We start from the raw sequence: 12,323 nt of genomic DNA, 5'->3' as shown, positions 1-12,323 counted from the left end.
TGCTTGGATGTATTTGCACATTCTAAATCTTTGCAGTCTACAATTCTCAAAGCCAGGTTATCAGCATGCCTAGCACTTATTGTGAGGGCATCGATTTAAACCATATTCAGAAATACATTCTACAACAATCAAGAGACTAAAAAGATAATTTGCATCCAAGTTTATTTTGAAATTCCCTACTCCCCTAATACAAGAAAAATAATAACTTTCCACCAAGGCAGCAGCAAACTGTCAGTGATAGTAAGTATTCTGTTTAGGGCAAGGAACAAAATCATAATCACAGTGTTTTTTAAATTTATTATACTTTTACTTTTTAAATACTTCTACTGCGGTCCTCTTTGGCTGAGCTTCGGCACACAGTTTGCTGTCAAGCCAAATTCCTGGGAAGTAAAAGGTTTAAGCCAATAGAGCAGAGGGCTTCAACTTTACAAAGCCAATGCAGGAATGTATATTACCTTCAGAACTAAAAAAATAATAAAATAAAATAAGAACAAGCCGTCTGTGTTCACAACACAAACAAAATAACCTCCAGGGGAGCGACAGCATTTTTGTATTTTCTTCGATTTCCATAAAATTGTATAGACAAAAATCAAATCTACAAAAATGGAACTAGGTAAATATTACACAACAGGTAAACATGTTTGTCAACCTCTACACAAAACCAAAGTTCTTGGTCTTAATGGCTAGTAAGAGTTTCTGTTTTAGAATCTGTTTGGAGGAGTAGAGTGGCACGTAGAGACGCGAGATGCAGGTGTTGGCCGTGGGCAGGTGCTGGTCATCCGGAGGCCTGATGGTGATGGAGGGCATGGGCTGGAAGCCTTCCTCACTGGCTGGCAGAGATGGACTGGAGGTCCAGAAGTACACCTGCAGAGAGGGAGAGGAATCAGATGGTATTGGAATTTATATTACAGATTGTACAGATAAAAATTACATGTAATAAACTGGGACTGAAAATAATTTCTTACCAGATCTTGCCTCTCAGTCATGCTCATCTTCTCCACAATGGACCAAAACCAGCGTTTGAACTGCAACAACTTATCAGCATTTTCCCCTGTTGAGATTCAGAGTAGGATAACAAAAATAAGTGACTCAATCATCAACCATAAACTCAAACACATTTAAGTCATGTAAAACTCCAAACTGTTTGTTACAAGACTTCCAACTGCATAGCTGAAAAAAGTGTAAGGGCAATAACCAAAGGAAAACTAAAAAGATCCAGGTTTCACAGTTCTAGGATCAGGTCTCCCTGTCCATATAATCTTATCCATTGTGATCAAAAAGGCAAAACTGATCCTACATCAGCACTCATACTCTGAGATTCTTTGTGAATACGGGCCAAGGTCTTTGTACCAGATTCATCATTGAAGGAAGTGAAGCTGATGAGCATCTGCACGTTGACCTCTCCACAGCCATTGACCAGCAGTCTGAAGTCCTCAGCTGTCAAGTCCTCCAGGGCGTTCTTAGGAAGGACATCCAACAGACCCTTCCTCATTGCCTAAGAGACACAAAACAGTATTAACATTAAACGTCAACATTACAGTACACACCCCTCCCTTTCTTATCAGCTGAGAGAGAACAAGGTATTAATCTCACATACATGTACATACTACAAAATGGTCTCTGTACACATCTTAGGTGCATCCCTTCTCCATCTTTAGACTGGACTGGTGTCCAATTTTCTGTTTTGGAAACTCTTATGGCCATTGTCATGCCAAAAATAAAAACAGATCTGGGACCCGGTAACTTTAAACCTAACGCAATACAGAATGTCCCACTTGGTTCCCCTTATTATAGAAAATGGTAATTCACTTGTGTACAGTACCACATGAGACATTACTGTACAACTCACATGAAGAGGTTGCTCGGCAACCACCAGCATCCTGTGTTCAGCGTACTTTCTCACATATTCGTAAACGTTGAGAGGAGTCACAGGCATGTTGACCCCACCTGACAGCAGCTCCACCTGATAGAGCCATGGACAACAGACATGTTAATAATGTAATGTGATGTTTCATAACATTCGCTGTCACAATTAGACAGCAGAATAGAAGGGTTTTAAAAACCAGTAAACTCCTGATAAATGCAAAACTTCGCAGTTTCAAATGTCGCATGCACAAGTACAGTGAAATGCCAGTTGTGACAGAGTGCATTAAAACCAGAGCATGCAGTCAGAGGCAATTGCAAAAATATAGCGAAATGGAAATAAAAATCAGGACTGAAAATGCATCCCAAGTGAACTTCCTGAGTTGACTATGTGAAACATTCTCCCCGTGTGTTCTCTTTACCTGTCCAGCCCCTTCCTCCTTACACAGGTCTATGGCAAAGGCCAGGTCCATGGCTGCAAACACAGCATCCGCCTCTCCAGCCTGAGAGTGACGGATCAACTGCCGCAGGCTCTCGTACATTACCGGGTCAAAGAAGGCAAAGTCATGCCAGTTCACCTGCTCACAGACACACACATACTGATGAGAACTCTATCCGTGTACAAGTCCAGATTTAGCGGTTTTTATATAGCAGTGTACAACCGTGCCCATATAACAGTGGAACTCATTACCTTTCTGCCGAGCAGCACCTTGATGACATGTCTGTTCAAAGTAATTGGACAGAGCTCATTCTGCAGCAGACACAGCCCTAGTATTCTGGAGAAGACAAAAAATATATATATTTTTAAATACTTGGAAATTGAGGTAGGCTACATTTAGTTGTTTTATCCCTGAATACAAGTAAATATTGTCTGCACTCCAGATGGCCCCTTGTTTCCTATGGGTCCTGGTTGCACTATAAAGGGAATGGGATGCTAGGACTTACCTGCCGATGTTCCTGAAGCAGTTGAGCCTGGCCTCTGTGTTCTTGCCAGGCCGGGGAGAGTAGAAGCCTCTCTTCCCGGGCTGGTAGAACAGGGGAGCGTTGTCATCTCCATCTTCAGGGTCGTCCAGCTCCATGTCCACCACACTGCGGGTGGAGCCATGACGCTTACGGTTCTCCTGCTGCTACAACCAGGAAAATTAGGCACTTGCAATTGACAATAATTGACCAATTCTATTGTTATTACAGTGTAAAATAATGAAAATCAGTGCCACCCAGTAAAATATAAGTGACTGGTCTTGAGAAAGGTTGCCACGGCTGAAATGTTGACATTAAACAGTCTCCTATATACTCTTACTATTAGAGCATAATATCAGTGCATGATCATGAGGTGAATATTTGTATTATGCTGTAGTAAACTTCTAAAAAAAACAGCCACATTCAGAGAAATCTAACCAGTAAATTAATGTCATAAGGCTGAAGGCCACATTCCATTTATTCTTCATACAACTTTCTTTCAGACATGTCTAATGACTTGTGTTCCTGGACCACAGAGCTGGGGCATGCTGGGACCGGAGATAGAGAGCTGAAGCTTACCTGTGCTTTCTCAGGAGCCTCCAGGAGACCCAGGTCCAGTATGCTGTCAGCACCATTTTCCCTGTGGAAGGAGAGAGGGGTTTTAGTCAGTGTATCCTTTATTTTTTAATCAAACCAGGTTGTCCTATTGGAGGTAAACGCTTTCACAAGGGAGACCTGGCCAAGAGGGCATCCTTGAAATTGTGTAGGTTGACGATGTGTCCCAAATGGCACCGTATTCCCTATATAGCATTTGGGGCACTGGTCAAAAGTAGTGCACTGTGAGTAGGGTGCCATTTTGAGAACAAAATGAGAGTGGAGAATAGGACACTGTACTATACCTTCCATGTGCAATGAGCAGCTCCATTGCTTCCTCCACCCTGGCCCTGAGAGAGTCCTCACTGGCCAGGAGCAAGAGCAGCTGGGCTGGGGAGAGCTCCAGCAGCATCCCAGTGATCTTACTGGCAAACGCCTGGAGAAGAAGGACCAACACCAGTCAGTCACATTATGGAATGTGCTGACAACGAAATCACAAAAATTATCAATGGAAATCAAATGTATCAACCCATGGAGGTCTGGATTTGGAGTCACACTCAAAATTAAAGTGGAAAAACACACTACAGGCTGATTCAACTTTGATGTAATGTCCTTTAAACAAGTCAAAATGAGGCTCAGTAGTGTGTGTGGCCTCCACGTGCCTGTGTGACCTCCCTACAACGCCTGGGCATGCTCCTGATGAGGTGGCGGATGGTCTCCTGAGGGATCTCCTCTCAGACCTGGACTAAAGCATCCGCCAACTCCTGGACAGTCTGTGGTGCAATGTGGCCTTGGTGGATGGAGCGAGACATGATGTCCCAGATGTGCTCAATTGGATTCAGGTCAGGGAAAGTCGGGCGGGCCAGTCCATAGCATCAATGCCTTCCTCTTGCAGGAACTGCTGACACACTCCAGCCACATGAGGTCTAGCATTGTCTTGCATTAGGAGGAACCCAGGGCCAACCGCACCTAATGGCAGTCAGGCTACCTCTGGCGAGCACATGGAGGGCTGTGCGGCCCCCCAAAGAAATGCCATCCCACTCCATGACTGACCCACCGCCAAACCGGTCATGCTGGAGGATGTTGCAGGCAGCAGAACGTTCTCCACGGCTTCTCCAGACTGTCACGTCTGTCACATGTGCTCAGTGTGGAATTTGCCAATCTTGGTGTTCTCTGGCAAATGCCAAACGACCTGCACGGTGTTGGGCTGTAAGACCAACGCCCACCTGTGGACATCGGGCCCTCATACCACCCTCATGGAGTCAGTTTCTGACCATTTGAGCAGACACATGCACATTTGTGGCCTGCTGGAGGTCCTTTTGCAGGGCTCTGGCAGTGCTCCTCCTGCTGCTCCTTGCACAAAGGCAGAGGTAGAGGTCCTGCTGCTGGGTTGTTGCCCTCCTACGGCCTCCTCCACGTCTCCTGATGTACTGGCCTGTCTCCTGGTAGCGCCTCCATACTCTGGACACTACGCTGACAGACGTAGCAAACCTTCTTGCCACAACTCGTATTGATGTGCCATCCTGGATGAGCTGCACTACCTGAGCCACTTGTGTGGGTTGTAGACTCAGTCTCATGCTACCACTAGAGTGAGAGCACCGCCAGCATTCAAATTGACCAAAACATCAGCCAGGAAGCATAGGAACTGAGAAGTGGTCATCACCTGCAGAACCACTCCTTTATTAATAATAATTAATTAATAATTTCCACCTGTTTTCTATTCCATTTGCACAACAGCATGTGAAATTTATTGTCAGTGTTGCTTCCTAAGTGGACAGTTTGATTTCACAGAAGTGTGATTGACTTGGAGTTACATTGTGTTGTTTAAGTGTTTTTTTGAGCAGTATATATATATAAAATGCATTATAAATTAGATAATGAATGGATACTGTATTTACAGATTATAGATAATTTAACTATAATTTATGCGCTCGTTTGACTGTAAAGCTGGTAGGTACCGGCTGCATAGCGTGGACGCGGGGGTACAGCCTCTCTCCCAGGGCCTGTCTGTGGGCAGGCAGGGGGTCAGGTTCATCACTGGGGTTTCCCTCCGAGGCTGGCCTGAAGGGCCGGGTGTCAATGGACAGCTGTCTCCTCGAGTCCCTGGAACACACACACAGAAGGGAAGGTTAGCTAGCGCCCTCAAACATTCTACACCATCGTGCCGACCCGAACCAAACTGGCCAGTGCAGGCCATTGTCTTACGCCAGATCGCGTCACTCCTACGCAATGCCAATCCCTCAACCGATCAGTCTTGTAGGACGTGGAACTCATCTATACAATTTGGATTTTGCTCATCCGCCTAACAGTAGTTCCTAATTGTGAAAATCGCTCCGCTCTCGGTAGCTATGACGCACTGGCTACTACAGCAAACCATGCTCCAGCTAACAGCCAAGTACAAGCTTGTTTGAATGGTCATACGGTAGCTAGTTTAACAGCTTGTTGATGAAGCACAGAACCAAAGTTAATAAACTGTTCTACGAAATCAGCATGCATCTCATTGACAGCTGCCATTGTGCCTCGCTACTTTGTAACATTTGGCCAACGCGATAACGTGGTAGAGAGCAGTCAGCTGTGCTGTAGAACTCCATGCTAATCACAGCAGAACAGATATCATGAAAACTCATGTGTGTGTACTGCTAGAGCTAAAGGGAGTATTCAGCAATGAGTGTGTGAACTGGTGTCAGAATCCGTGTCTTGTCATATGGATTGATTAGAAATGTTCGTACACATATAATAATAATAAAATAATAATATATATAGAATTTCATAAATACGGATTCTACCACAATACACCTTCCCTAGATATAGAATTAGGTAGTGAAGACTTACTCATTACATTTTTGTTAAACATTAGCTACAGGTTTATAGTTTTTGGTAAGATTAACTGACTCGAGGATGAAAGGGGGTTCAGTGAACGATGTCACCGTGGTAACATTTTTGAATGTTAGGACAGCATACTGTAGCCGGACTTCTTTTTAGCTATCCCATGAGTGTTTGCGAGATCAGATAGATCAGTGCAGACGGCCGCCATGTTATCCGACGTGAGACAATGCAGCGCAGGCCAGAAACTATGGTGGATGCGTAACCAGGTCAGCTAGGCTCGGCTCAGCTCAGTAGTGTAAACATTTTTATTTTTTCAGTGGTGAGAAGTATAAGGCTATAGTTACAACTTTCAAACTATGTTGCATTTGGATTGCTTTGTGTAATACCCCCAGCAACTGATAAGTAATTAATCTACAACGTGGTTGCATCAAGTTCCAAAAAAATTCAACTTTGTGCACTAGTTGCAAGCAACAGCCAATCAAAATGAATGCTTCGCACATGATCCATTTGAAGGTTCGGAACTCCGACCCAGTTGTCATGTCAACACAGCTGTCAGTGCTGCGGGAACCGCGATCAAGGTTGGTAGAAGAGACATTAGCCAAACGGGAGCTGTAAATAAATATTGGCATTATGGGAAGTCATGGTTAAGGTACATGGTTTGGTAGTCAATAAATGTAATTTTTGAAGTGAACCCAGATCTCAGACCAGTTTCAACTAAAAATGTCCAACATGAACTGCACTAGCTAGCTTAGGTCATTGCGAGCTTGGTTAGCTTGTTGCTAGCTAGCTAAATAACATTTTCATTTTGACTATCTAGCTAAATTGTACAGCCAGCATTTTGTCCAAATCCATTCTTATACAATAACCATGCGGTTGGATAAACAATTCATTAGTGAAATCCTGATGTACTGCAGCAGATGACATCAGGTGAGTTACGACTTCTCAAACCATATGACAATGCAGCTTCAATTTGATTGGCTGTTGCACAAAATTTCAATCACGTTTGAGTTACTTAGTGTATCAGCAAAGTTGCTTGAGATGTCACTTGCGACCTCTAACTGCAACTAAATTTGCTTAAAGGTTGCTTTGTGTAACTCCAGCCTAACACATTAACAGATGGTCAAATGTTTTCTGAAAGGCAACATGCCCTAATAGCCCAAAGCACACTACAACCACAGGGTTGGTGGGCAGGGATGTATGTCTCACCTGTCTCGGTCTCTCCTAGAGCCGGCTCGGAGCCCTCCACTCCTCCGCTCCCTCTCCCGGTCTCTGTTCCTCAGCCGCTGCATCAGATCTACACACAGAGGGAGACTTTAGGAAGATATATATATACATATCTCAGTTCTCTTCTGAAATTCCTCTTGCTTCCCCCAGAGTGGTGGTAGTAGTAAGTTATCTCCGCCACCATGTTAAACTGCCATTTGAGTTAAGTAATTCATAAATTGACGCTAGTAGTTTCATACTCAATGTCATACTTGAGTTGTAATCGTGATGACACGTACTGCTGGCCTGCATGCCCTTGCTGACGCTCTGCACACAGTCCAGGTTGGGCAGCTTGTCATTGGACAGGAAGGCCAGGGCGATGGCCGTGTAGAAGCTACGGGCCACGCCACTACCCTCGCCCGGCTCGTCCTTGAAGGTGACCTTGACGCGGTGCACAGCCATGGGTGTGGTGGTGCAGCGCCGTCCAAAGTGGGTGTTGAGCTGCCTCATGGTCTGCTGGATCAGCTGGTCACGGTCACGGTCCACCTCCAGGGCCAGGTCACGGGACTGGAGGTTACGGAGTTTCTCCATCTCCCGACGGAACTTCGACTCCTTCACCTCAAAACCCCCCAGCTCGGTCAGAATCTGGGGACGGGGTCAGACAGACTGGATTAAATGTCTGGTTAGATCTTCAACTGTTTTTAATGTTTAACAGATCGTTTGTTTAGTCCTGATCTCATCTTGGTAATTGTACTTTTCTCCATTACATGTTTGTCTATCAAGATCTGGGGACAGAAAGCTGTAGTGCCTTAGTGACTCGTCGACTGTAATAACTTACATTTGGATCTGGGATTCTGATTGGTTGATATCCATTAGTTATTCACGATAATCCACAGGTAAAGCCTTCTTCACGCTACCACGTTCCCCTAGGGCACCCCCCCTCCCACGCTCAACTCAAAAGATGGCGCACAGAATGCAAAAATATTCTTAGAAATATTTAACCTCCACACATTAACAAGTCCAATAGCTCAAATGAAAGATAAACACCTTGTTCATCTACTCAGCAAGTCAGATTTCTAAAATGTTTTACGGCGAAAACATAGCACATATGTCAAACCACCACCAAAAACACAGCTAATTTAAATAGCCATTTTGTCAAACAAAAGATGCAATCACAAACGCAGGATTAAAAGAAAAATAATTCACAATCCTTTTGACAATCTTCATCAGATGACAGTAATAGGACATGTTACACAGTACATTTGTTTTTTTCAATAATATGCCATTTATATCCATAAATCTCTGTTTACATTGATGCCATGTTCAAAAAATGCTACAAAAATGTCCAGAGAAATTATGATAACTCCGCCAGATAACAGCAATACACATCATAAACTTTGACTAAATATACATGTTCTACATATAGTTAGAAAGATACACTCCTTAATGCAATCGCTTTGTCACATTTCTTTTTAACGTTACAGAAATCGTTCATTTTTCAATAATCTGAGACTGCGCTCAGACATTAGCAATATTTCTCCGCTATGTTGGAGTCAACAGAAACACAAAATTACCACATAAATATTCCCTTACCTTTGATGGTCTTCGATCATAAGTCGTGGAAGGAGTCATACTTACCAAAAACAGCGTTTGGTTTTCAAGTCTGTCTTTGTGTTATCAAACGCGACAAATTCCGGCTGAAATGCAGCCAAAATTCGAGGGGTTGCGCATCAAAACTTCAAAATTACATATGTCGACTAAACTGGTCAAACTAAGTGCAGAATCAAGCTTTAGGATGTTCTAAACGTGCAAAACAATTCTCAACTCGGACAAACTGGCATAGTGATGTAGTGATTCCTGGAACAAAGGCCACTCCAGGCGCAACGCGCGCATGAGAGTGTATGTATTTTCACATGACACCAGGGTTTTTGCCCGCCAAAGGGTGAAAGACCGCAGGATTTTCACAATGAAACGCCCTATTGAAAGAAGACATCTCGCCGAAGACATAGAAACTGTTCCCAGATCCGTAGCTGGTTGGGAAGGGTGAAAGACCGCAGGATTTTCACAATGAAACGCCCTATTGAAAGAAGACATCTCGCCGAAGACATAGAAACTGTTCCCAGATCCGTAGCTGGTTGGGAAGGGTGGGGGCGATGACATTTAGATGACGTCAAAGTTGGCCCAACTTTCCTGATGAGATAGTTTTGGAGAATGGCTGCCCTGTGAGTTCTGCTTTACATAGACATTTTTAGAAGCTTTAGAGTGTTTTCTATTCAATAATTATTATTATATGCATATATTAGCAATTTTGGACAGATTTTTTTTCTGTTAACTATGGGCACGCAATTCCTCCAAAGGGGGGCAGTATTGTGCATAGCCTTAACAGGTTTTAACAGTTCCATTTGAATTATCAATGCGCTGTTCAACAGCCCAGCCAGGCAATTCAAACTTTCTAGCCGATCATCTTGGTAATGGTATTTTATGGTATTTTATTTTATTATTTTGTGTCTAGCTGTATATTTTTGTGGATTTCATTGTATTAATGGTTTGAGGTTGGAGAAATACTGTAAATATAAATGTTTAAAACACCAATCTCTGAGTGTGCATACCGATCCAGGCTCTGCTCCAACATCCTCCATGAAGACGCGCCCGAACAGCTCCAGAGACAGACGCCAGCGGCCCAGCAGCATGTCATGGGAGATCACCATCCCCATGAAACTACAGTGGGGTCTGGAGAGGACAGAGAGATGATATACTTCCTGGTTAATATTACAGTGGGGTCTGGAGAACACAGAAGGCACAACAATGTTACGTCCTTGTTAATACAAAGGACAAGAGAGTAAGGGGCATTTACATATGCAGTTGTAATAGGCAAAGAGAGGGAGAGAATTGAGTGGGGAACATTTTTATTTATTTATATAACCTAACTATATTCACTGTTTCCTTACTGAAGCAAATCAAACAGATAGCAAACCTAGATGGAATTTTCATTTATTTACTAGCCACGTGTACCATACCTAAAGGAAGGGAGCGGGGGGCCATCACTCTCAGTGAGGCCTATTTCAGCCAGGAGGCTGCTCTTCAGCTGGGCAGCTAGGTCGTGGGGTGAGGGGCCTGGCTTTGGAGCCACTAGCTCCTGGTCCATGGGCTGGTCCTCTCGGCCACGCTGACTAGTCTCCATACTCATCACGTTCTTCAAGTTCGCTGAGTAGGACATCTTAGTGGGTAGGATCTATGGGATCCATGGGGACAACACAGCTGTGGTTATAGTGAATGGTGCTATAATTAATTATAATTATGTTTTTTTAATAATGGAAAAGTACTGTGAAGACTGTGGCCCTGCTCCAAAAATTTGAATCATCTTTACTTCCTCTTTTTCCTTCCATGAAGTGCTAATCACTGATCTAACATGGATTGGCGTTAGCAAGCTTTCCAGTTTACATTGCATTGCTTTCACCAATCCAGTCATGTTAGACCATGGATTCTTTCAAGGAGGGGGGGGTGTGAGGTGAGGGAAGGATGCATGTTGATTGAAGGGATGAGGGATAAAGGAAGGATGCATGATAAGAGTATTAGAGCAGGGCTGGTGTGTTGTGTACCTGAGAGGAGCCCATGTTAACCTCCATGCAGCTGCGGTCCAGGGTGGCCTCGGCCAGGCCTTTGCTTGCTGTGTACGAGGACGAGTACAGGCCTTGACTAGGACGGCCAAACAGATCCTCCTTCCTTGCATTGGGCTGGGAGGTAGAAAAATGTAAAATAAGTTGCAGTGTCATATTATTGTAACAAACTAAAAAAAACAGAGATTAGCAACATATTGGATCTATTGACTTCTAGAGTAGATTACACAGCTTGCTCCATAAAGCTAAAAGTAGGCAAAGAAGCTCTATAGCTGTGTTTTAACATAATTACTGTCGGAACACTGCATTAAGGATTGTACAGAACAGGCTGTTTTGGGAGCCCGTTAGAACTTCACCTGCACATGTCACTTGAATTCCACTTTGTTAATAGAATTTCTCTTATAGGTAGTTATCAATAAAATGTCACAATAAGATGTCAAGCAGCAGAAGAACGCATTTGCCGATGTAAGCCCATTGTTCGCTGATAATGGTTTGCTTTGCAAGCTACCGGTAGAAACTTTGTAGAGTTGGCTAAACGTAGTGCTAAGTAGAGCTAATGTACTTTTTTCTCCAACCAACAGAAACCTACTTAGTGAAGTTAGCTAACATTAAACCTTTAACATTATTTGGTATTTAATCGCAATTGCTGCTGACGGTCATGATTTATGAACCATGTCAATTTAGCAAACCTATAACTGATGACATCAATATGGCTAGTTAAGCTAACTTTCAGAGGATAAACTAAAAGTCTATATCGTTTCATTTGCTTGGCATCTATAGAGGCGAAGACAGTAGTCCGAATGACAATATGACAAGGACTTGCCGATGTCAAGCTCTTTCAAAAGCATAACCTCGGATGAAGCAAGCTAAGTGAAACTTAGCTAGCTAGCTATATGCCAAAGGATAGGCTACCCTCACGAATCTGAAATTACATGATCAATTGACGTTGACTGATCATGAAAGCATGCAATTACTCACTGGTCAGTGCAAATTAAAGAAATGTGCTAACCTGCAAGAGGTGAGGCTGGTCTGCCAGGGGGATGGCCTCAGCCAGGGGGACCTCGAAGGGGTTGGGGGGGATACAGCCCAAGAAGGTCATGGAGTCAGAGCGCCGGAAGAACGGGTGGTTCTGTCCCATCTCAGCAGGGACCGCGTCATCCTCCTTATCCTGGAGCGTGGAACCTGAGAGGGAGAGAGGTCAGCACTGCTTCCTCCACACTGCAAAAGACCACTAGGAAAGACTGACCAAAAAAATGACTG

At 43.8% G+C, this 12,323-nt stretch overlaps 1 protein-coding gene across 20 annotated transcripts in view; it reads right to left on the bottom strand.

Moving 5' to 3' along the window:
- Positions 1–145: 145 nt before the first annotated feature.
- Positions 146–12,323, bottom strand: part of LOC123997908 (E3 ubiquitin-protein ligase UBR5) — a 45,500-nt gene continuing 33,322 nt past the window's right edge. For 8 of the 20 annotated variants that reach the window (XM_046302606.1, XM_046302608.1, XM_046302612.1 and 5 more), the window contains 16 exons: positions 12,073–12,245; positions 11,046–11,180; positions 10,464–10,678; positions 10,056–10,176; positions 7,707–8,091; positions 7,450–7,537; positions 5,376–5,520; positions 3,723–3,853; positions 3,403–3,463; positions 2,809–2,990; positions 2,555–2,639; positions 2,286–2,441; positions 1,850–1,963; positions 1,312–1,495; positions 966–1,051; positions 146–864 (listed from right to left, as the gene is read on the bottom strand). In XM_046302606.1, the coding sequence (XP_046158562.1) occupies positions 652–864; positions 966–1,051; positions 1,312–1,495; positions 1,850–1,963; positions 2,286–2,441; positions 2,555–2,639; positions 2,809–2,990; positions 3,403–3,463; positions 3,723–3,853; positions 5,376–5,520; positions 7,450–7,537; positions 7,707–8,091; positions 10,056–10,176; positions 10,464–10,678; positions 11,046–11,180; positions 12,073–12,245 (2,474 nt within the window). In that variant the 3' untranslated portion in view covers positions 146–651. The other 12 variants (XM_046302613.1, XM_046302625.1, XM_046302616.1 and 9 more) reach the window with 9 other exon arrangements.

Source organism: Oncorhynchus gorbuscha, linkage group LG15 (genome assembly GCF_021184085.1).
Source record: "Oncorhynchus gorbuscha isolate QuinsamMale2020 ecotype Even-year linkage group LG15, OgorEven_v1.0, whole genome shotgun sequence".
In the NCBI taxonomy this organism is placed as follows: domain Eukaryota; kingdom Metazoa; phylum Chordata; class Actinopteri; order Salmoniformes; family Salmonidae; genus Oncorhynchus; species Oncorhynchus gorbuscha.
This window is presented reverse-complemented; position numbering and strand designations above follow the sequence as displayed.